At 39.8% G+C, this 27,152-nt stretch overlaps 1 protein-coding gene across 2 annotated transcripts in view; it reads right to left on the minus strand.

The window, feature by feature from the left end:
• unc5db (unc-5 netrin receptor Db) overlaps positions 1-27,152 on the minus strand; it is a 278,526-nt gene that overhangs the window by 113,409 nt on the left and 137,965 nt on the right. For both annotated transcript variants that reach the window (XM_086030435.1, XM_086030436.1), the window contains exon 3: positions 2,077-2,220. In XM_086030435.1, coding sequence (XP_085886561.1) covers positions 2,077-2,220 — 144 coding nt within the window. The remainder of the gene's footprint in view (positions 1-2,076; positions 2,221-27,152) is intronic.

A 27,152-nucleotide genomic window follows, 5' to 3' on the forward strand; every position in this document is an offset into this window, starting at 1 on the left:
TCAGTAGAAATGTTTAATTCATGACTTAAGACTTATTTTCTATGATTCCGTGTTTAGTTGAACTGTTTGTTTTGGCCTCTTTACTGCCGCTTCTATTCTTTTTCTGCCCCCTTTGCCCAGGCTTGGGAATTAGGTGATGACGACCGAATTGGAGGTTGTTGTTTCGATCCAACAGCAACTGAATGCTACAAGATTGGAGGCTGACCACACCCACGGAGGCGCAGTTATGGAGATTTCTACATTGGGCCCCTTCTCACTTCATCGATGTCATCTTCCTGCAGCACTTCATTTGATTAACTTTCACATCGCTTTAACAAACACTGTATAGTACTATAATGTGTGTTCAATGTTGCCCACTCTGCATCCATTGCAGCCTGATCATCATGGAAGGGGGATTCCCCCATCTGTGGTCCCTTCTCAAGGTTTCTCGCTTTTCCCCAAATGGGTTTTTTCGAGTTTTTCCTTGCCCTCCTGGGGGTTAAGATCAGGGGATGTCGTGTGTATGATCTGGTGCATATGTGAAGCCCTTTGAGACTTTCCTGTGATTAAGGGCTATATAAATGAATTTGACTTGACTTGACTATAATATGAAGTCAAATGTTTTATGTTCATTTTTGTTTCAAATTGCTTCAAATGCAAATTGCAAACATATTATTGGTCATTATATTGTAATACAGTTTATATATGGCCTACTGTAATTTAGAAGTATTGTATAGATTACGTACTAGTATGTAACAGTCAACATTTAAATTACTTTGACCCAATCACCATATTAAATTTATAATTTATCAGAAGCAAATTACTTTAACTTTGTTTACTATGGGTAAATATTACTTTAAAAACAAAACAAAAAAGGCTCCAGACACAGGCCGAAATGTATTGATGAATAGCATGTCTGTTATTCTGTCAAAATTGGAATTTTACTCCAAGCAGTTTACTATTTTGGCAATTTATAAGTGTAAAGCAAGTTAATCCGTTTGTTTATACAAGGAAACCATACTTTAATTTATACATTTGCACTTTAATTTTTTTTTAAATAATTAATTTAATAAATGTTGTTGGGTCCAAAACAAACTGAAATTACTATAGCGTTTCAAAGAATTTTGTCTCAATATTTTTTTACATGTTTAAACCTGTTCTTGTTTTGTAGCAAAAAATAAATAATTGTTTGAATAATCGTGATTTCAATTATCACCAAAATAATCGTGATTAATATTTTTTTCATAATAGAGCAACCCTAACACATATAATACAATAGACAGATTTTTTTGGTTGGAAAAACAATGGCTTTCATAGATTTGAATTGCCGCTATCAAGTAAAAACTTAAACACAAAGACACTTAAGTCTTTTATTGGCAGTTAGAATGTGGCTTCCAGCATTAAATGAGTAATTTCACACAATTCCACAAGCAGTTCTGTGCTTCCTCGTCTCTAAGCAACAGCTCCGGCCAATTCAAGAAATGACTGGGTCCTCAATGTTTTATATCGCAAAGTGATTTTTTACATCACAAAGTGAGGAGCCAACCCCCGTACTGGCCTTGCAGACTAAATACACGCACACGTGATGATAAATAATGAAGCATGCTGGATGTGGGAGTAAACGTGTAATTATCAGATTAAAAACAACATATATAGTGTTTGGTACCAATCTGTTTCCCAAATCTAACGGTGTGTACATGGGTGAATGACATTAACTTTGTGCACATTGTAGATTATCACTTAGGGGCACCTGCCACATTAAATATGTTGGAGACTCTCAGGACCAGAAAATAACTCGAAGTGGTGTAGCCTAATGGTGGCTGGGGTTGCCAGGTATGTTGCGCACAACTCGCCCCCAAAACGTTTCTTTCAAAAATGAAAGGTGCACTATATTTACAAAAACGTCAAATGTACACATAATGACTTGTGAAGTCATGGAGTTCAAGTCAAAGTTCATAAGTTTTTGCCAAGTAAATCACAAGTCATGAAATCAATGACTTGAGTTGACTCGAGCCCAAGTCACATGACTCGAGTCCCCCACCTCTGCTATGAAGTAATATATTGTAGCTGCCGCAGATGAATCGCTGAAATACTCACAGGCGATGCGGACAGTAGCCTTGCGACTTTTGGAGGTACCCAAGTGACTCCATGCCACACAGAGACACCAGTAGTCTTCTGGGCCATGGAAGTCCTCAACCTGCTGACGGGACACGTTGATCATCACCTCCCGCACCTTTAGCCCTATGAACAGAGAAAAATGTTTACTTTTTCACATTTTTGGGTGAGGATGTTTCCATCCCATGTACCGTACTTTTCGTACTATAAGCCGCGACTTTTTCCCAAGATTCTGAGCCATGCCTCTTATAGTCCGGTGCGGCTATTCTGTGGATTTTTCTTCCACCACTTGGTGCGCTCTAACTGGAATGACGGTACAATTCAATACAATACATTTCCCATTAACTAGATGTGACTGCAGGTGGAGGAGTTCAACAGGCGAGGGCGCCATAGACTAGGTTATTGCATTAGGTGCTGTAATGCTTTGATTTGATGATTTCCTAGAGGTCCATGAAGTGCACATGAATGCGATTGGCTGATGTTACGTCTGTTGTTTCGATGTGAAATGCTATTGTTGATTTAGCACGTCGTGTGTTAGATTAGCTGACTTTATTAACATAAAACAAGACAGGTGCATATGTAGAATGTAGTAGAACAATAGATGATGATGTCTGGTGGAAATTAGCTGACAAACTGGAGTAGCAGTCGGCTGTGAAATGAAGATAAGTACTTTTTATTTTCTCTTGATTCTGTTCCGTTTTAATCAGCAACGTTGCTGCAGTGTTAAAAAGGCACTGTTAGGAAAGAATCTGCTCAGGTACATACATGTACATTTACAGTTCATAATTGTTCTGTAAATACAGTAGATATACAAGTTTTCAACATAGATAGGTGCGGTTTACATAAAGGTGTGGCTCATTTATGTTTTTTTCCAAAATGTTCTAAAAATAGAGTGGGTGCGGTTTATATAACGGTGCGACTTATATCCTGGAAAATACGGTAATCAAATTGTCAGTTTTAATATAGCTGAAACAACAATGGTGATACAATTTGTTTTTTTTTTTTGTCAGTTGCCAACCATACTGGCAATTCAGAATTTCTGCTCATCAGGGAAGTGCCAAAGTTCACGTGAGAAGTGAGAAAGAAAAGTTGCGAATGGCAAGCTTTACAAGATGTCTCTGAGAATTTGCACTCATTACTTATATGCAGTATGCCAACTGTTATGTGTCAGTTATCCCCAGGCTTTATAGGAATAGCTATGCATGTTTTTTTAAAAGACTTATACACACCACCGAAATCTGAACACCGTAAACATTGCTTCTGAAAGCATCAAATAGAAGACAGAAGACAGAAACCCTGTTGTGTTCCATATTCCAGAAAGCATAATACTGTAACAGCAAAAAAGTACTGCACACTTAATTAACCCATTAAAGAATAACATTAAAATGTGGAGAGCAAACCTTCAAGCAGCTGGCCTGTGAAGAACACTTATGTTATGTCCATTTTTTCTTATTTTTTTGTTATTTTTACATGAATGGTGTTCTGTGTTACAGACATCGCATTATTGTGAACATTATTGAAAAAAAAAAAAATCCAACATTGGACATACGTGTTTCGCACAGGACAGCGACACTATGTAGAAGTATTGTATAAGAGAATGTAAGGGAATATAGCATGTGATGTAACAGATAGGGTGCCACCGCATCATACAGCACAATGCATTTATAATGTTAAATGCACTTTAGGGGAGGAAGAGCAAAAAAAAATCACTGAATTGGAAAATCCCTTCAGACAACTTAAAAACGTTTGCCACCCTGTCACAAAGTTTGATTGCCATATATTGCCATACGCACACATTTTAATCTGATTCATCGGTTTAAGGCAGATATGTGTTCTCATTACTTCTCAGACTCTTTGTAGCCTACGGGACCTCATTCACTCTATTGGATTAAAAGGAAGACACGTTGAAAGCACTGGGACTTTTGTGGTGCCATTCTGATAAATAATGCTTTAATCTGACAAGCTCTTACTGAAGTCAAACAGCTACACACGGTGGGTGCACAGTTTGAAAAAATATCGAGCAGACATCAGAAAGAATACCAATTAAATTCCTCTGAATGGCAGAGGAGATCTATGTTGCTGTCAGCCGTAAAATTAAAATGGGAACATTTCAAAGTGGTGGTGGGTATACGCTACCACAATCACCGGACTTGTGGAATGTTACAAATGTGTTGTATTTGTTCTAATACTTATTGTATCCATCTCTTTGTATTGAATAAAGTTTACCGTAGTTAGTTCAGTTGTTGTACTTTTTCACTTTACATCTGAACCATATGAATAATTTACATAAAGAATGCTTCGCCATCGCAGGTGAACATGTTGAAAAGGTGACTCTGGGGTTTGGAGAGCTCAACAAAAGAACTGACTCATTACATTTAAATAGCAGTACAAAAAATGTAGTAATTGCCTTTGTCCAACTCAAACAAGACTTAAAATGTGTAAAATTCTGTATGGTAGATAAAGAAAAGAAAGTGTGCATGTATTCATATTTATTTAATTTTCTTTCAGTACAGGTCTCTTTGTACCATACACAAGCATATTGGGGTTATGAAGTTATGAATTGATGACTTGTTTCATAATTACCTCACACTGTAGTCACACGTCTGCGCCGTACACAAATACTGTACAGTGCAGCTCAGACGCGTATGTCTGGACCGTATGCTAGCGATTTGCATTTGGATGCATGTCAAACATAACTAACTTGAAACAGCATCACACAAACATGAATATCAGTGCAGCATGAACAACTTTGGGGGAAACACACCTTTTTTGCAGCATTTAAACAGCCTTACTTATTCAGATTGAGCCAAAGTAATGACAAGGCTATTGGCAGAGCTGGGCACTCCACCTATGTTGGTTGAAATCTGTAGACGGAAGCCCGTTTAAAATGCCAGGCGGACCGGCCTATAGGCGATTACTATTTTGGTCCGGCCAGACAAAAAGGCAGATGGATGGGCGGCGGAAGGGAACCCTGGCTGCAGGCGATAAATGGTCCGGGAATTTTTTGTAAATTGTCCAGATCTGGCTATTGGTGTAATTATAGTATAATGATTCTAACTGAGTGTTACTGTTGCACTTGTCTGCATAGTTATTTCTGAAAATAATGACAAAACATTGATGATATCCTAAAAAGACAAGATTTAAGATGTCACAGTACAGTTTATATTATTGATTTTTGTGTATACATTCAGTCCCCTCCAAAAGTATTGGAACTGCTGTTTTTGTTGTATGCTGACGATATTTGGGCGTCAGAACAAAAGATGGATATGAGACAATGTTCAGTGGTCCACATTTTACTTCATGGTATTCACATCTGGAAGTGTTAAACAACTGAGGATGGAGCAGATTTTGTTTGAAGCTACCCACCTCTCAAGTGAGCAAATAGGATTGTATTGGAACAGACAATAGTAAATTAAAATGAATAACATTTAACATTGGGTGGCATAACCCTTACTAGCGATAATTGTATCAAGTCTTTGACCCATTGACTTCACCAAATTGTAGCAGCCTCTGTCAGGTCTTGTTTCTCCCTTCACGAGGTAAAATACATACTCTATTGGGTTAAGGTCCAGTGGTTGACTTGGCCAGTCTAAGACATTGAAAGTGGAAGCACTTTCACCTTTGTTGTGTTGGCAGTGTGTTCTGGGTCATTGTCTTGTTGCATGATGAAGATTCTCCCGATTAGTTTGCACTTCACAGTGGATGCATTATTCATGCACTCACACATTCACACTCTGGTGGTGGTAAACTACATTGTGTAGCCACAGCTGCTCTGGGCCAGGCTGATGGAAGCGTGGTTGCCAGTGGTTGCCCCTGCGACCACCACCAAACATTCACACCCAGCTGTACATCAGTGTGAGTGACACTGGAGGCAAGGTGGGTGAAATGCATTGCCCAAGGGCACAATCACACGACTTGGACGGAGTGGAAATCGAACAGTGGACCCTCCAGTTATTGTATGACTTGCTCAACCTCTGAGCCACAGCCACCCTTTCAAACTTTGTCTGTGCCATCTCAAGACCTGGGACAATAGCACAGAAAAAAATCTTGAGTTTTTGAACTACTATATGATGGGGGCGGGGCATCAAATTTTAAATTTCATATTTTCTTTAACACAAAAGTGGAAATGCTTAATAACTCCCCCGTACATGCTCCAAAAAACCTAAACTTCATATGTACATACATATAGTCAAATCTATTGCAAATGATGATAGGCCCCAAGCAGGTGATGGTGTAGCCATTGATCTTAAATTAAGATTTGATGCTTCAAGTTTATTTGTAGGCAAATTGAGTTTTTGGCATAGAATGTGGAAATTGCAAAGTGAATCCCCATAATTGTTGTGTTTTTTTTTTATATTCATCTGCCACCACGGAAGCATTATCATCCTTAAAGCATATTTTGTCCAAATTAAATTAGAGTGAGCTTTTAATGGCAGGAGACCCAAATTGTGAAATCGTGAATTTAAATCCTTCTGTGACTATGTAAATCAGGGGTCCCCAAACTTTTTCCTATGAGGGCCACATAACTTTTCCCTTCTCTGATGGGGGGGTCAGTTTTAGGGGTGTAACGTTTTTTGTATTCGTCCCATACCATCTCGGTACGGGCTTCACGGTTCGGTGCACGCAGTCATTCGACGAATACGTCTAATGGAGAAAAAAAAAAAAGTCAATGCCTGAGACCAAGCGACCGCCACATTTGTTGTTCGAAGAAGAAATAGATCAAAACAAAGAAAAATGGTGAGTGAGGGAGAAAGCATATGGAACTAGAGGAGCCGTCTGCACTATACAAATCAGCCGTTTGAGAACATTTCGACTTCCGATTTGAGTACGACGGTGATGGAGTGCGAGCGGTGGAGCGAACAAGCACTGCGTGTCGGCGTTGTTCGACCTCCGAGCGGTATGTTGCATAACACTTCAAACATTACACATGTAGGACAGCATCACCCCGATACAGTTACCGGGGGTAGAAAAAAGAAACCCCCTCAACACCAACAAGTTATCCCCGCTACTATTAAGCAGCCTGGAGAAGTGAAAGCAGACACAGCCAAAGATATTAGTAATTACTGAAGCAATCGGTATATACAAAGCAACATCTATGCACCCATATGCTTTAGTCGAGGAGCCAGGCTTCAAATGTTTATTAAACATGCTGGAGCCCCGTTACAATGTTCCATCCCGAGCACATATGGCCTGACATAATGGCCACCCCCTGAGATGGGTAAAAACAGGTGGATTTTTCTGGTTAACTCATATTTCACAAACGCAATACTAATCAGAATGCTGTGTTTCAACTAGTGGGCCTGCATAGACCATAAAAAAAAAAAGTTTGGGTTCATTCCCACCTAAGGGCAAGCAAGGAAAATACACTAATCAAAGCAGTCTACATAAAACGTGCTGTATATTTATATGTATGTATTGAGGTATATGCTACAACTGTGTATATGCTATTAACTACATATTAGCAGGATATGTGCATTGGTTGTTGATTCACTGGCCCAATCCTCACACTTGTACCCTACGGTCCTCACTGAAGTGTACACATAGTCGAAGTGCACGTAGTGTTCGAGGGCGAAGGTTACAAGTATACAAAAATTGCTGAGTTGGGACAATGCTTGTGACATCATCGACTTGCCCCTGTGTTAATGAGCATGGCTGCACGGGTGGTTGTTTTGGCAATTTTGCCATTTAAAATTATATTAATACTTCAGTAAAGTAGTAGTAAAGTAAAACTCAGGCTCGATCTTCCAGTCGGTGGGAGCTATGGCTCCATTATTTGGAATATTTGTGTCTCTGCATGATATGTTGCACATGCGCAGAAGGTTGCTAAGTACGGCAGCTACACTAGGACGAAACGCGTAGGTAAACGGTGACTTTACAACATCTATTGAAATTACACTTGCTCAAATGATAAACTTTATAATGATTCAGTATTTCCACTTGAAGAGACATTTTTTTGGCACAGATACAGGAATTCCACCAAAGTTTCCCATTATTTTGGTCAAATCCGCAATGAATTGTGGGTAATATGCTTCCGCATCTGCTGACACCACGCTGCAGCTTCAGCGGCAGGAGTATCCGTGCCACTTCATTTGTGCTTCTTCCGCATGCCTAACTACAAATCGAAATTTAGCATCGACATTATAAAATCTGAACGTGAGGGTGCAATAGAATGTCACGTTCTATAGGTGTATTAGTCTCAATCGAGTGGCCAGATTGAGAAAGGGGTGAGAAAACGCCTGATTCTGTCCACTGTCACTGTCTAATGTCACTCATGCGCTTTGGCGCGGACCAAAGCCAGAAAAGGTGATTCTGCTAGCGCTTGATGCTATTTTCAGACGACTAAGAAATAAATGCACTTCTCTTATTAAAAATGCTAAATAAGAATGTTACTTTTCTGTCACAAATGAGAACATTAAATTGCTTGAGTAATCACTTTGTGTCATCTAGGTCTTTGTTTGACTCGACAGGAGCTGCCCCTGAATTTGTATAGTGGGGGTACGAATTCTTAAATGTTTGCTGGTGAGCATGTTACATTTGTACCTTTTATTGTGCAGCAAGTTCATAAGGCTCAAAACTCTGAATCACAGAAAACCTCCCGGGGCAGATTTTATAGAGTCATATTTTTCAAAAGTGGCTCCTGATTTTATTGCACAGTCTCTTACAATACATTTTAATCTGTTGATTGAAAACAAAGAAATGCCTTCGGTTTGAAAGTCAGCTTTTGTCATCCCTCTCTTAAAAGTATGTAATCCACCAGTTTTAACTAACTACATCCCAATATCAAATGTATGCTTCTATTTAACATGCTTTTATCTTCTCTGCCCCTTCTAATGGAACCTTTTGCAAAATGACTGGAAATAAACGGATATAATCTCAGTGAAGGACTTTAAATCCAGACTGAGAAACCTTGAGACATCCAGACAGCCTATTTAACCTGTAACTGTTTTATCTAATTTATGTCATTTTAAATTGTGTTACAACTGTAAAATGTTTTTCTGTCTCTTAGTCAGAACTCCCATGTAAAATAGTTTTTTATTTTCAATGGGACATTCTGGTTGAATAAGTAAGGCACTAGCTGAATGCTGATTTTTTTTTTTTTTTGCACATCATTACGCTGCTATAGCAAGCATTACAGCACACAGAATCAATTCATACACCATGGACCAAATAACGATTACTATGGCTAGTTTAGTCATTTTCCTTTTTAACCATGTACTCCTTGACTGGACATCATTTTCAGCCCTCGAATTCGACGCATTGAGACGAAAAGCGATGCTTATTTTCCCATGCCTATGATGGAGCTCTTACAAATCATTAAAAAAAAAAAAGAACAATTTAAAATGTTTCTTTCTGGATGTTTTTTAACACTCAAAGAGCCATTTCGACCCGTTTTTCATGGAAAAGAAAACATTGAGGGACGCAAACACTTTTTGACATCTGAAATGAAGATATTGGCATATTAATCGCTAATCGCGTCAATAAAGTTCATAATAAAATTAGTATTTGCTTTTTTCACCACTTTAACGGCCTGAAGCTATAGTTGCTTTTAGCCATCCCGTTATTCTATTTTGCAGAACACTTTTATACTTTCACAGGTTGAAGTGGACAAGAGTAGTAATGTGCATTTATATTTTGGTTGCGATCGGTCGCCGTTTTAGACAACAGAACTGACAAAGCAAGCAATATTACCACGCTTGTTTCCCTCCTGTGACTTAGACCGCTGAGACCGAAAAAATAACAAGCCGAGCTACAAAAGGGGGGCCAATTGGTCGTAAATCTAATCACAAAAAAATACCTTAAATCACGACAGTTTTTTGGGTGGGGGCACTTTAGTACTGATGTCATTTTTACATGCAAAACCTATTATACTGTATAAGTGCCAATGTTAAGCTCACCCAAGTGTCCCTTTAAGGGTGTTTACTTTCCCCCCCCCCACTCTGACTGGCACCTTAGTCACAGCCTCAGTAGAGTGAGACACACGCATAATTCATAATTTCTCCAGCAACAGCTGAGGGCTGGCAAGTGACAGTGTGGGTGTGGGAAGAGAAATTGTTCAGAAAATAATAAGTAATGACTTTCCATGATGGTCTAAAAAACACAAGCCTCTATTTAGAGAAAAAAAAGAGAAATAAAGAAAACACTGACGGCTTGTGGGAGAGGGAGGCGGGGTAAGCATTGTAACACAGCAGCGCACTCCTTAAGTTGAAACGGAAAGTGTTGACAGGTGGCTTGCCTGACGGACGGAACTGAGTGCTGCCATTTTGTCATCTGTTGTCCATATTTGTTTATTGTCAGAACAGTGTTGACAAGGCTCTTGAGAGTAATCCATTTGATCTGTTTCGTCCCAACTTAGAATAGTTTTTAACTTGTTATACCCATTACAAAATGACAGATTGATTGAACTATCTATCTATCTACTGCTGTTCAATCTCAAATCTCAAACTTTGACCCAATTAGTTGACCCATTTTTTGACCCGAATTGTTATTTTTAACCCAACTGTTTTTAGGATGTGTGAGCGTTCACACAATATTGCAATAAATATCATACTGTAACATCAATACATCAATGATATTGTTACAGCAGGTTTGTCTGATGAAAATGTAATTTCGGCCCGCGACACGATTGCGAGGAAAAAATTCTGTTTTACACAAAGTGAACAATACGGTGTGTGTGAAGGGCTCGTTTGAACGTGGGGGTGGAATGGATTACATTCGACATCTAGATGCCAAGTGTCTGTGTATGCTGTGGCACAGTAAAAGTGTGGCTCTTTGCCTTTGAGAGGTTGGCCACCCCCTGGCATATGGTGACTTGGACTAGCGGCTGTTGTGATGACTGGCAAACTCACCACGCAGGCCAGATGTGCCACTTTTGTTTGTCTCCTTTAAAAAGCAGAGTGAACTGCCCAAAACTGCACTGTATCATACAGGTGAATGAGTTTGCCTATTTATAAATGCACTTAATGTTGGTTTATTGTTGTTGTTTTATTTCGAACAATTTTGTGCCCTGAATGGTATTTTTATGCACCAGAATCCTTTGCACAGGGGTAAAAAAAAAAACTCCCTGTATGCTTTTTGTTGTTTGCTTCAAAAACTTTGTTTCGTAGTGGATCTTTTAGGGTTAGGGTTACGTGCATTTGAGCATGAAATATATGAAGATGATGATTTACATTGGTTATAGAACACACACTGGCACAAATTTTGTCCATATTTAACATGGTATGGTAAGGTTTTCGTATTTTTGTTAATCAGCCAGTGTTGATGGGTCTGTTGGATCTGCTCGAGTTTTAGGTTTTCAAAACAACACAATCAAATAATTTTCTGTTAAAATATTCAACAGATGTTTTCCACACCCCAATGAACAGCAAACATTGTTAATATTTGCCCTTTACCTTTGTTAGATCACATTTATGAATCAATGTGCTACTCCTTTTTAAAAAAAAATAGTGTACTTTAAACATGACGGTATCTGAGGGGATGAGATTCATGACACATTTAATTCCGAAGCAAAAGGAAACATAGTTACTGGGGGTGTGCATCTCCCCACAAAAGATGATTTGATATGTTTCTCGATACATAGGGTACGATACGATTCAGGATGTAATGCTTTTAAAATGTAACCATAAGATTTGGTTTGATTCAGCGGGAGTATGTTTCTATTTGATATGGCACGGTTATTAATATGCAACATGTAAAAGCTCTTCAAAGCCCAAACTATCCAAGTCAATTAAAGTCAAAGAAACAACAAATCATCGGCAACATCAAACAGATTTAAAATTATTCATTTCGGGTGTCTCTCATAAAAGATGATTCGATACATATCTCGATACATGGGTTGCGATATGATTCAAGGATACAAAAATTTTAAAATATAGCTATTCGATTCGAATCAAAACCGATTTCACGATTCAAATTGTTTTTGTTAGACCCTAATAGTTACGCAATTACATTTAAACATTGTTTGAAATGTATTCATTCGTTTCTGATTAATACATACAACAACTCTTAAAAACATTCATATGAAATGACTGAAGTTACATGAAATGGCTACAATTTTATAAGATGTGTTTATGAGGTATAGGACATTTGAGATCGATCGCATACAGTGGCGAGACCAAACCGCTTCACAAATTGCTGCGGATGACACTACCATCAAGACTGGATCCTCATGTTGTTACACTATTTTAGAAACCAAATGCGGGCAACCTTAGCTAATGAGAGTCATTGATACATAGAGGTCAAGCTTAAACAGCCTTTTTTTCCAAGACTGTTTTGTTTGGTTTGACACTGAAGCTGAAGAAACTGACAGAGCAGTTATAATTCTGTGATGTTTATTGATGTCTCAAATGTCTCATTACCCCACTAACTACGCAGTCTAGATCCAGGCCTGACCACAATACCGTATCACAACTCCATGATTCCCACCCTTACTTCCATGAGTATCTTGGTAAAGGCATTCATTTTAATATTACTTTTGTATTGCATCTGACTGGATTTTGCAGGTGTACTTAATGTGTCCTCAGGGAGTGTACAAACATAACAATCCATCAAAGGATGCTCAGAATACACAGGATATATCAACATTTCCCAAAAGAAATGTTGGTAATGCAGGATTGCCGATGTCAAGAACATCCATCCATCCAGCCATTATCCAACCCGCTTATCCTCACAAGAGTCGCAGGCGTGCTGGAGCCTATCCCAGCCCTCTTCGGCCAGTAGGCGGGGTACACCCTGAACTGGTTGCAAGACAATCGCAGGGCAAAACAGAGACAAACAAACATTTACACACTCAATCATACCTAGGGCCAATCTAGAGTGATCAATTAACCTACCATGCATGTTTTTGGAATGTGAGAGGAAACCGGAGTACCTGGAGAAAACCAACACAGGTACGGGGAGAATATGCAAACTCCACACAGGAAGGCCGGGGCCGGAATCGAACCCACGACCTCTGAACTGTGAGGCGGACGTGCTAACCAGTCCATCACCGTGCCTCATGTCAAGAACATAACAGAGTATTTCAGCAATAATATTCTGAGTTTGTGAACTGCTTTTTTAGCAAAAAAATAACACACTCTTTTACGGGTGCTTATTTACAGTTGAGTGACACAATGCAGATAATTCCCAGCAGGACTTACAATAAAATTTCTCCACACGAGACATGTTGCGCTACTTAATGTGGGTAGATAATGATTGTTAACAAAGGGGCTTGTTATAGCACCCATGGTTAAATGTGCCACTAATCTACTGTCTTCGTGCAGCAGGCATGAAATATCAATGGGACCCTAAAGGCACAAATTAATTTGAGGTTTCTTGTTCTTGTCATCATTTTTTTCATTACTGTACTGTGTTTATGCTAGCAGGTTAATGTTTGATGAAAGTCCTGAATACTATACTATATACTAAATACTATACTATATACTGAATACTATAATAATAAAATCCAAGGGATCCCCAGTTTCATTTGGAATTTAATGCAGGGATGGATTTGTAAGCCCAAGACTGTGATTGGCATGTTGTGCGGGCATGTGTAACAAATAAGTTATAATACATAAATAAGAAACAAACAAATAAAATACAATTCATGCAAAAAACTGTAATTGTAAACGTCTTACACACAGAAAGGATATGTGAAAGGCAACCAGACACGGACAAAGCAATTCTATGGGCTGAAATTTGTGCTTCTAGAAACTGAATCTGAATAATGTAGATTTGAATTTGAATAGCTCAACTTGAATAACACAATTGAAAAACTGAATTTGAATTACATGAATTGATTTTTTATTGTTTCACTTTAATCTTGGGTAATGCAGTGTCATGACTTAATTGGCCTGTGTTAGAGTCCGAAAGTTCACTCAAAATACTTAATACGATGCAAACCTTCCTTTCATGGTAGCATGGCGTGATAAACAAGTATCTAAACAGAAAGCACGTTGTGGCTGATGCCTGATCATTTTCTGACGTCAGGACAGTCACGTTTGGAAGCTAGCATTAGCAAACACAAGTTACCGTGTGTGTTTCATTTAACGCGATGTCCTGCTGTATGCTACCATATTGTAGCGTCCACTATGGATTACTGAGGCATTAGCCAGTGATGCTTGATCATCTATAAAGGAAGCACGTTGTGGCTGATGCCTGATTTCCACAGTTGTGTCTGGAAGCTGGCAGGAGTTAGAAAACACAGGTTATGGTGTGTTTGATGTAACGCTGTAACACAGCGTCCTGTCCTGTTTGGTACATCAACATATTGTTGCATCTACTATGGATTATGGAGGCATGAGTCAGTGAACTCACGTTTATTAACAACCAAAACACACACGGTGGAGAGTCTTACGGTCTCCAGTGTTGCGTTCACGAATGGGGAAATCTGAGAACTTGCAACATGAAATATTTGCCGCAAGCCCCCAACTGCAACACATAACAATAAAACACATAGCCTTGTTACAATATACTAATTTATAGCGCTAAAAAAAAGTATGTTCCCCCTAAGTTTTTTTTTCCCACTTCATAACACATTTTGATTGTGTGGATCGATTGACTTCTTTTAAAATATGCGTACTAGTGAAGGAAAACAAAATGTTTTGGATAACTTAATTAAAAACCAAATTCAAAATCAATACAAGTGTTTATCTTATTTTTATCTTATAGTGCATTTGAAGTATTTCTTTTCGTATTTATATAGATCAGGGGTCAGCAACCTTTTACACTGAAAGAGCCATTTCGACCCGTTTCCCACGGAAAAGAAAACATTCGGAGCCACAAACACTTTTTGACATCTAAATGAAGACGTATATATATCTTCCTATCTTTATACTTTATTAGTAAAATAGTGTGTTGCTTATGAAATCCATGCAGTCCATCCATGTTTCAGAAAATGACATTCTATTTATTAAATGAATACATTTTGAACTCTGACAAAAAAAGTGCACAGTTGAAGATCTCTTTTAAATGAATTAAAAAGCTAAACTGAAATCATCCATCTAGCAAACAAAAATGCCTGAATTTAACAATACAGTGGAAAAAAAAAGAGCACTATTTCACTGAACAATGAAAATAAACATTTGACAAATAACTGCCTGAATATTTATTCTGAAAAATGGGACTTCTGATCCCGAACCTCTGCACAGCATCTGCAAATAAGGGCTGTGGGAAGTCCCTTTCACCTTTACGCAGGACTGTAGCTGCAGTCTTTTTTGAAAAAACAAAAACAAGTAAGCGTTCATATTACATTATAAATGCGACCTCGGTCTCTTTGGTGTGTGTGATCATATGCATGTAACCCACATGCACAGAAGTCGACCAGATGTGACTCACGACGTAGTGTTTACGGAAGTAAATGTAGTGCAGTGTGTCGGGGCATTTTGACAGTGGAGCGAATCGGTCCGAGGTCCAAATACAGTATTTGGGGGAAAGAATGAGGCGAAGCTTTTCTATCTCATTTCATAGAGACGACAGTAAAGGTGATGTCACGTCATAACCGCACATAAAAAATGAGCCGATTGAGCCGTGGCTGAATTACTACTATCACCATAAATGTCCACTTTATGTTTCATGTTTCAAGTGGGATTAAATTAAAGTCAAATATAAAGCCAATACTGTTACTCAAAAGAACTGCAGAGTCGCTGTCAGCACTGATCCCTCCACCCGCGCAGAGCACATTTTGGGCTCCTAGCTGACGTCTAGACCCTCAGGGCGCAGATAACGACCAATCACGGCTCACCTGTTTTCTGAAGCTGAGCCACGATTGGTCTGTCTTGTCTATCTGAGCCCTGAGGGTGTGTGGTGTCATTTTCAGTTGACAGAAGTGACAAAATGGCCGCCTCCAGAGATGGCTAAAAACGGGTGGATTTTGTTGCTTAAAACTCATATTCCACCAGCACAATATTAATCGGAAGTTTCAACTAGTGGGCCTGCATAGAACATCCATCCATCCATCCATTATCTGTACCGCTTCTCCTCACAAGGGTCGCGGGGCGTGCTGGAGACTATCCCAGCTGTCTTTGGGCAGTAGGCGGGGGACATCCTGAACTGGTTGCCAGCCAATCGCAGGGCACACAGAGACAAACATCCGCACTCACAATCACACCTAGGGCCAATTTAGAGTATCCAATCAACTTACCATGCATGTTTTTGGAATGTGGGAGGAAACCGGAGTGCCCGGAGAAAACCCACGCAGGCACGGGGAGAACATGCAAACTCCACACAGGGAGGCCGGAGCCGGGATCGAACCCACGACCTCTGAACTGTGAGGCGGACGTGCTAACCAGTCGACCACCGTGCCGCCTTGCATAGAACATATTCTTAAAAAATATTTTTGGGTTAGTTGCACTTTAAACTGCCTGGATGTGGAAGTCTTTCGTCTCCTCCTAAAGTAACCTTTTATTATTTTGCAATAATTATTTTATTGCAAAATACTGACGGAATGTAAGGACGGACGTGTTTTAAAAGGACGAAGACGGACAGGGTCGGAGGATGATTATTTTTTTGAATAAGGATGACGGGATGAGGACGGAAGGGTATCCAGGTCGCGGACGGAGGACGGACTGGCAAAAAAGGGTAAATGTGCCCATCCATCCATCCATTATCTATACCGCTTATCCTCACAAGGGTGGTCGCGGGCCGTGCTGGAGCCAATCCCAGCTGTCTTCGGGCAGTAGGCGGGACACCCTGAATTGGTTGCCAGCCAATCGCAGGGCACACAGAGACAAACATCCGCACTCACAATCATACCTAGGGGCAATTTAGAGTATCCAATCAACTTACCATGCATGTTTTTGGAATGTGGGAGGAAGCCGGAGTACCCGGAGAAAACCCACGCAGGGGTAAATGTGCCCATCTCAGTTAAAACCCCACCAAGAGAGAGTATGTCTCCAGGGGTTTCAATGTTCAGAGAGGCAAGGTACAGATGGGTATGCTCAAGTTAACGAACACTGTGTTATGACTGGTTGTTACTTGCTGTATCAGTTGCTATGGTCATTTTTATGCTTTGTCCTTTATGATGTCATATAGGTCTGATGTCTTAATGTTTATAAGCTTGAGTTACTCAGTGATACGTTGTCAGTACGTCAAACGTTATTTAAGTGAGGATACAAACTTTCTTTGCCCCTAGGTGTGATTGTGAGTGCAGATGTTTTTTTGTCTCTGTGTGCCCTGTGATTGGCTGGCAACCAATTTGGGGTGTACCCCACCTACTGCCCGAAGACTGCTGGGATAGGCTCCAGCACTACCCGCGACCCTTGTGAGGAGAAGCGGTATGGATAATGGATGAATAAACGTATTGCATGATTCCCAACCAGGGTGTTGTGGTACACAAGTGTTCTCTGAGTGATGATCATAGGTGCCACGGATAATTACCCAATTTCACTTAATTTGCCTGAAAATTATTATTAATTACAAATATATATTTATTCATCTTGCTAAGTCAGGAGCATATAGTGAAAAGCAGAATACTTAAATGATCTTCCATTAGATGGCAGGAGGTACAATACACCTGTGTATCCACCTGTTGCCATTCATACAACAGAGTACAGTATGTCACGCTTCCTGTTGGGTATATCAACTTATACTAACATATTTTACACTGGGCAAGTCAATTGGTAAGTAAACTGGGACAAGGTCATAACTATTTCAGCTGTCATTCATTTTGTGGCATTATTGTTTGGTGGTGTGTTATGAGATTTGAGTAAGAACCACTGCGCTATCATATTGGCCTGAATAACATGCAAGCACACATTGATGTGACACGAACAAGCTACAAGTAATTAATCTCACCTTTTGGCATTCCACACAACAAAATATGTGAGGGACGACAGGCTAATTGCAACAGCAAAAGCTGAATGCACGAGCTGTTAGTAGCTGCATCGGGAGAGAAGCAAAACAAAACATTCACTTTACTTTGATTTAGCCTCCAGAGAAACTCATATGGAAAGATCACCATCAATTACTCAAAACATAACGGCAACAAGCATATAAACAACGTATATTATATAAACGTTGTTTATATGCTTTAAATTTGAATCTATGTTAGCATATCAATTTTAAGAAATAACAGTATTTTTATACTAAAGTATAATTATACTAAAAGTGATTTTTTTATTTTATTTATTTTGTGGTGTCCCCTGGAGGCCATGGCACTCTTAGCATTTGCCTATTATTGCCTGATTGGCGAGCGGGCACTGCTCATTATGGAAGCAAAGACAGAGTGTAAGACAAGTCGTAGTAGTAGTGACGGCTTTATAAAGCAATTATTACTAACATATCAGTTTCATTTAAATGATGTCGCTGAATTTGCTTCTAGTGATGTTTTCTGATGGATAAAAGAAAATGTTCTTTTTCAGTTCTGCAATCATCTCATTTCGTTTTTAGTGCTTTCATATTCAAATATATTCATGTTACAAGTGTAATCATACTTTGGGAAGCATCAAGGAAAGTCAAGTTGGCAATGCACTGAGCAGACTAAAAGCACTTAAGAATTAAAAGTACAGTAATCTTTGCAATGTTTCTGCTTTAAATGCTGCCAGCAGCTAATGTTCTCCCCCCCCCACAACGTTTTACATTGAGGATAGCTGAGCTACATTTCTGTAGTAGCTTTCTACCTTCAAAATAATTGAAGCAATTCTACGTTACCTTGATCCCACAAGATGTTCATCATATGAATAAGAAACGGATAAAATATCCATTGCATGAATGGATCCCAAAAAATCTAAGTACTTATAAATGAAACTGACGACAATAGCAGTGTTGGGAATAACAGTATTACTAAAGCAATCGCTGTCGATAACGGGTCGTCTACAACCCAAATTCCATTGAAGTTGGGACATTGTGTAAAATGTAAATAAAAAAAATAATAATACAATGATTGGTTAATCATGTTCAGCCTTTATTTAATTGGATACACTACAAAGACAAGATATTTAGTGTTCAAACTGATAAACTTTGTTTTTAGCAAATAATCATTAATTAGCTTAGAATGTTATGGCTCAACACGTTCGAGAAAAGATGGTTACCACTGTGTTCCATCACTTTTCTTTTAATACCTTTCAATACATATTTGCGAGGTGAGGACACCAATTGTTGAAGCTTTGTAGGTGGAATTATTTCCGATTCTGCTTGATGTACAACTGCAGCTGTTCAACAGTCTGGGTTCTCCGTTGTTGTATTTTATGCTTGATAATACGCCACATATTTTCAGTGGGAGGCAGGTCTGGACTGCAGGCAGGCCCGCACTCTTGCATTGCTGTTGTAATGTGCAGAATGTGACTTGCTGAAGTAAGCAGGGACGTCCATGTCAAAGATGTTGCTTGGATGGCAGCATATGTTTCTCCAAAACCTGTATGTACCTTTCAGCATTAATGGTGCCTTCACAGATGTGTGAGTTACCCATGCCATTGGAACTAACACAGTCCCTTACCATCAGATGTCGGCTTTTAAACTTTGCGTCCATAACAGTCTGGATGGTTCTTTTTATCTCTGGCCCGGAGTACACGACGCCCACAATTTCCCAAAACAATTTGAAATGTGGACTCGTCAGACTACAGAACACTTTTCCACTTTGCATCAGTCCATCTTAAATGAGCTCCGGCCCGGAGAAGCCGGCGGCGAATCTGGGTCTTGTTGATAAATGGCTTTTCCTTTGCGAAGTAAAGTTTTAAGTTGCAGTTATGGATGTAGCGCTGAACTGTATTTACTGACATTGGTTTTCTGAAGTGTTCCTGAGCCCTTGTGGTGATATCCTTTACCTATTGATGTCAGTGTTTGATGCAGTGCCGCCTGAAGGTCGGACTTGTGTTCAGTGATTTCTCCGGATTCCCTGAACCTTTTGATAACATTAGAAATCCCTACATTTCTTGCAACTGTACATTGAGGAAAATTGTCCTTAAATTGTTCGACTATTTTCTCATACAGTTGAGGTGGACCTCACCCCATCTTTGCTTGTGAATGACTGAGCAATTCAGGGAAGTTCCTTTTATACCCAATCATGGCCCCACCAGATCCCAGTTAGCCTGTTCACTAGTGGTGTAATGGATCATCTTTGATCATGGAATTGTGGGTGGAAAAAAAAACACTGAGCATGTTCACATTACGGCAACCTGATTAGTCCCCATTCACTGTAATAGCAGCAAAGGAAGTTGAAACCAGTAATGAATCACATAAGTTGCATGTTTGGGAGCATTTTGTCAACTTGGGGTTAAACAAGTCCTCAAATTAATGATACAGGATTTTTTTTTCTGCCTTTTATCCCTATACAGACAGACATGTCAACGACGCTGCAAACATACTCAACGAACAAGTCGCCTCCCCAAATGCTAACTTCAAACTAAAGCTTAGCAAATGATGCATTGAGTCATTGATACCAATGCAATAGCCCTAGCGGACTTTTACTCTGAAGTTGGCCCGTATGGTGGCGTAACGACTAACTTTACTTTCATTTTCTACGTTTTTGCTTGCCTCAACCCATTAAGGCCAGGAGCGCATAACCGCTGTTGTGTCTTTCTACCCTTAAAGACAGGAGAGCGTATAAGTCATTTTCTTTTTTTTAATCCAGTTCTCGTTCTCTTAATTAACCAATGAATATAACACTTTTGCTCACTAAATAATTTTAAGAAAACATTCAGCTCAAAATGTCTGGCAGGATACCTTCTTTTATACACTGTACCACATATAAATGTATCCTGCCTTATATTGCATTAAGTTGTGTTCTTAAATCCTAAACGTCCATATTATACATTAGGAGTTGTTTTTTTATGTGCAAAAGTGTTTTATAAAATAAATGACGACAAAGTTCTATTTATCTTTTTTTTTTTTTTTTTGCTCATCCATAAAATTATCAAGATCCATGCCGTTGCACCACTACTGTTCACCTATAGGATATTCCAAACTGGTGTTTGATGCCTCAAATTTCTCAGTCTTTTTTTCCCCACCCGTCTCAGCTTTTTTGGAACATGTTGCAGCCATAATATTCAAAGTTAAAGATTATTTGCTAAAAACAATAAAGTTGATCAATTTGAACATTAAATATCTTGTCTTTGTAGTGTATTCAATTAAAAATAGGTTGAACGTGATTTACAAATTATTGTATTCTGTTTTATTTACTTTTTACACAACGTCCCAACTTCAATGGAATTGGGGTTGTAGTTAATTGCTATTTCAAATGGAACAATGCTGTTTCCGTTACAGTGAATTGTGGTACCTTACAATGCACGAAAGGTCGCTCAGCTAGGCTGGCACATGTCAGAGGCTGCACACAAAAGGTGTTTTTGTTCCCCCTTAACGTCCTTGTTTGGTGAATGGGAGGGGTAAAAGCCACATAGGTAATGATGATTGGCTAAACATAGAGCATGGTAAGCCAATGTGTGTTGCCGGTTCTCAGGTTGGTGGGATTTAACCCTGTTGCACCCACTGTTGTAAAACTACAACTACAATCTGGTTTAGCTACCTAGAACAACATTTTTTTCCCAAAAGACCACATTTTCATGGTCAGTGGCTCCTATTATTTAACCCCGCAATGCTATTCGATGGTAAATGTGTTTTTGGTTTGGCCTTCAGACCACAAATTCACACAACCTGTAAACTCTTCTTCAGGCTCATCTCTATGTTTTATTGGACTGGATTTCTCTAGATTCAATATGTAAATTCGTTAAATATTTTTGGGGATGATTGAATGTAATTAATGTGTTGGGTCTATGTTGTCATTTTAAAACACTGGGTGAGTGTGGTAGCAAAATAACACTTTACATCACGTCATCAGTCTTTTTGTGTTCATAATCACATATGGACAGGCAGGCCAATACAGACAAATGGGGAACAATGTGGGAAACTATTTTTATTCCCAACGCAAGTTTAGCGCAAAGTGAAGTTTATCTGCACATGGGTAGAGTTCTCTTTCTTTTGGAATTTTTTTTAGACTGGTGCACATAGAAAGGAGCATGTGCGCCATTGTGGGAGTGAACACATGCTTTTTTTCCCGGCCAATGAAAATGGCTCCCTTATTAACCTTAAATTCAGCACAGGACAGGCTCACAGTCTACATGGCGGAAGTAGTCACTGAAGTCAATGCAGGAGAATGGCAAGTGCAAAGTATATTTAAAGGGACCATATCAAGCTATTTTAAGCTTTCCACAATTAACCATAGGCATTTGTATGATTATATATTACCTCTGGCACAATGGTTATGATGGCTATTTTTGTAACCCAGAAGTAAGATGCCTGGATCACTAAAACGCCGCCTTTCCCCGTGTGGACGCCTTTCATGATGTCGTCCTAAAGCTGATTTCTGTTCGCACGGCCCACAAAACTGTCATGAAAAGTTGTTATCGCAAGGCAGACTAGTGTCGCTCTTCCATTAGTACCAAACAACCACACACCACTCCAAACTCATTGTCATTCATTTGGCCGCCCCTCTGAGTCAACGGCTCGTTGTCTTCATTCTGCGGCGTCCGAAGCCATTTGGCAGCTGTCCAAAGCGGCTATCCCCAAGGCGGGAGCCACAACTGTCGGGCCAGGGAAGCGGCAACGGTCCGCTCTGGCGCCTGGAGACTTCTCATTCAATTGAATAGGATCCAGTGTGTGAAAGGAGCTGTTTCTCCCCAATTCCGGTGCAAAAATGAAAGTGTATCACTGGTGGCTGCTCTGACAAAGTGGACATGGGTTTAGACTGCACACCTCACTTTGTGAAGTAAAAGAGTGAGGACCCAATTGTTTTCGTGGATTGGGTGGAGTTGTTGCTAAAGGCCTCTACACACCAACCCGTTGTCGGCCGGCATAGCCAACTGTCACGTTGGCACGTCGGACCAGTAAATGACGGAAGAACACACTGCAAAAGCCGACAGATCCAAACTACTCCGGACCTTCTGCGCATGCGTGAGAAGTAGTACCCCTCCATGCCAAGTACAAAAATAAATCCTACTTGGTATAACCAGTTGTGTCTCAATTACTTCCCATAGTTTGTCTTTCATCACTCGATCGCCGTAGCCTTTGACAGTGACATTGAATGACTGCGGTCTTTCTTGAATTTGAGTGATTAATTCGTCTCTGTGCTCTTCTGTCCAGCCAGCCATTATGTCCACAGAGATGTGAAAAATGATCGAAATGTATTCAGTTCTTGGGGAATAGCTTAAATGTTCACTGTTTGTCCGCTTTCGTCACTTTCTGTTCTTGTCCAGTGCAATGATTCGCTAGCTAACAGCCAATCACAGTGATTGTTTGTCCCGACAGCCTGACTCTATTCTCCATGTTGAATCAATACAATAAAAACTGTGCATATCGAATAGAGACTCAAACGTTTTGACTCGTTACACAGAAACCTAGAGAATTGTGACTGGAAGAAGCGTGTTTGTAGGAGGAACTTCCTGCTGCACACACGACAGCCTTCTATTTGCTTCTGCAGAGGAGACATTGAATTTTATGTGGGGTTTTGGGGCATTTACAGGAAAATAATAATCTTTAATTCAATCTGCGGTCTAATTAAGCGTAAAAAAAAAAAAAACAGCACAACTAGAGCAACGACTTACGAACAGAGCCAATCATGGTTAAAGTGGAAGTCAACCCAAACATGTGTTATTTCCAGAATATGTTCTATGAAGGCCCACTAGTTGAAATACGGCATTCTGATCAATATTGCGTTTATGGAATATAATTTAAGCAGAAAAATGCACCCACTTTTAGCCATCTCAGGGGGAGGCTATTTTGTCAGTTCTGTCGACTGAAGATGACATTGAAGTTGCTCAGTTCTCATATAACGACCAATCACGGCTCACCTGTTTTCTGAAGCTGAGCCATGATTGGTCATGATCTGAGCCCTGAGCAACTTCTATGTCATCTTCACTCGACAGAAGTGACAAAATGGCCGCCTCCCTGAGCTAGCGAAAAACATTTCATATTCCAGAAATGCAATATTAATCAAAATGCCATGTTTAGAATAATGGGCCTACATAGAACATATTCTGGAAAAATATGTTTGGGTTGACTTCCCCTCCAAATAGCGTGAAAAGCACAGCAATGATCTGTCTGCTCATTCATGCTGAGACGGTTGACATAAAAAAACATGGACGTAACTATAGGTAAACATTTTGTAGCCTACGCAACTTGAGAAGATCGGAAAAAGGGTTTTCGTAACTTGAGGTTCCACTGTATTTGAAACCATATCCATGTCTCATCGGTGGATGTGGACCAAGGCAGTCTTAACGGAGCATGAGCTGAATTTGGATTCTCATCGTGATGAAGCATCATAACTGCAAGATCTATGCAGACAATTGCTTCACCTGTGTCCCATTGGAGGTCAAGCTCCTTGATCATGGAATTCTCTATGTGGCAAAAGCGAGGCAGATATGCCTACCCAAGTGTATAAGAACATGAAAAAGGTTGAAGAAAAATAGAAGAGGATGCTTTGACTGTGATGCCAACTGGGGTGACTCTGATGCTTTGTGCTGTGAAGTGACACGAGGCAGTCACACTTATGTAATCAACACCATCATGCTTGCTGTGATCAAAACGAGGCTACTTTACAAGAGAGAATGCAAAGCAGAGATACTGAAGAGGAAACAGGTTTCAGCCTCATCCAGAGGAATACAATGCTCAACACACCAGAGTGTGACCGTCTTGAGAAACCAACATTGGCGACGTGCAAATGTTTACAGCACTGCTGTAAACTGAAAGTGGGTTGTATTCTTCCGTGGCATAAGACTGGAATCATTGCATATTTTGGTGGAAGCTGTAACGGGCACTGTGACATCAATTTGATGTTGAAGATTGGTCAAGATTTAGACTACCCTGATAAATAACCGACAGAATCTTGACCTCCTTATGCTTGTAAAAAGTTCCGACCGAAAAAAAAAAATCAATCTCACATTCAATTACCGCATCATACATTGTTAATCAATATATTTGACATCAAAACAACGTTGCTGCACAAATCTTGGCATCACATTGACATGAATTGATTGTCATGTTGATTTACGTTTTTGACCAAATTATGATAACAATTTGATATTAGTGTTTGATGTCATTGATGATGAATTGAAATCATATGCAATCTATAAATTAAATAAATAAATGACAACATTGACTGGTGTGTGATTATTATTCATGATAGGGACTGTTATTGGGCAAGAATATACAGGACATGTGATGGGTACACTATGTCACGGAAAAAAAGGTTTGTCTGTGTCTGTTGTGAGTGACACATATCTCATTAAACATCTTAACACTGATATCCATCCATTATCGATACCGCTTATCCTCACAAGGGTCGCGGGGCGTGCTGGAGCCTATCCCAGCTGTCTTCGGGCAGTAGGCGGGGGGACACCCTGAATTGGTTGCCAGCCAACCGCAGGGCACACAGAGATAAATATCCACACTCACAATCACACCTAGGGGCAATTTAGAGAGTCCATTCAACTTACCATGCATGTTTTTGGAATCTGGGAGGAAAACGGAGTACCCGGAGAAAACCCACGCAGGCACGGGGGGAACATGCAAACTCCACACAGGGAGGCCGAAGCCAATTCAGGGTGTTTCCTGCCTACTGCCCAAAGACAGCTGGGATAGGCTCCAGCACGCCCCGCGACCCTTGTGAGGATAAGCTGTATCGATAATGGATGGATGGATGATTTCAAGACCTTAAAAGGAAAATGCAAAATTTGCTGCCATACTCTAGCTGGTAAAGTTAACTTATGAGCATATTTAACTATATAGTGTGGTCTATAATATTAAATGTTTCAACTCTATGGTGTGGTGGGACATCACTACCTTTGATCAATATTTATATCAATATCAATAAATAATCACAGACTGTAAACCACAAATGAAATTATCATTATTCTCGAATTAATTTACACACTGGGGGCGGTATGGCTCAGTGGTAGAGTGGTCCTTTCCCAACCGGCAGGTTGTGGGTTCAATCCCTGGCCATTGTGACCATGTTGAAGTATCCTTGAGCAAGATACTGAACCCCCAGTTGCTCCCGATGCTGCGTCATCAGGAGGTAGATGAGGTACAGTGTGAAGCGCTTTGAGTACCAAAGGTAGAAAAGCGCTATACAAATGACAGTCCATTTGCCATTTACACACAAATAATAATGATGCATAACATATAATAGATAGAGAGAGAGTGAGAGAGAGAGAGAGAGAAACACACAGACAGGGCATGTGTAACCAACCTTTTTCATTATTATTTTTTCTATTTATAATAATTGAAAGTTCAGTTACTTCTAATTTTCTTTTACTACATGGAGGCAAAGTTTCGAGGTGATTTGAAAAAAAAAAAAGGTAAATAAGAAACAAGCGCATCAGACTCTAATAATGGCATCTATTGTAGTTTGTCCGATTGATGGTGCCGTAGCGTGACGTCTTTTGTCACAAGCAGATGATTTGCATTTTGATTGCGAACAGCCAATCAGAATCACTACGTTTTACATATGGCAATGGATGGCACTAAGTTCATGAAATCATATCTAAAAAGCACAGTGACTTATTTTTTTGGAGCTTATTCGCTTCGTTTTACTTGTTGTTCCTGCTTGTATTTTGTGTCTATGATTTGCATTTTATTTTATGAAACCGTGACAGTGATTATTGTCACAAACAATAACTTCTCAGCCCTCTTAGGTATTGTCAATAGTGTAAAGACAAGCGAATCGCTAGGTGGAGAGTTGACACGCGCACTGACGTTGTTACGTGAAGCTCCAAGTGTGACAAGAACTTTTTTATTTAAGTATTGCTGGAACTAATGACTTAACATTAAGTGATGTTATGAATGGACCTCCTTGTTAAATGATGTCAACATATGCATTAAGGTCCTGAAATTTGTAACGCGTTACCGGTCTCAGTAACTGTAATAATATTACAAAAAAAATCGGAGTAACAAGTTACATTACAGTCCGCTGATAGTGTAGTGGTACACACGCCTGAGTTGTGTGCGGGCAGCGTGGGATCGATTCCCGCTCAGTGACAGTGTCTATGTGTGCCCTGCGACTGGCTGGCGACCAGTTCGGGGTGTAGTCTGCCTTCGCCCATTGACGGCTGGGATAGGCTCCAGCAACTCCCCGCGACCCTATATAGGATAAGCGG

Source organism: Filicampus tigris, chromosome 5 (genome assembly GCF_054856515.1).
Source record: "Filicampus tigris isolate MCC_2025a chromosome 5, RoL_Ftig_1.0, whole genome shotgun sequence".
In the NCBI taxonomy this organism is placed as follows: Eukaryota; Metazoa; Chordata; class Actinopteri; order Syngnathiformes; family Syngnathidae; genus Filicampus; species Filicampus tigris.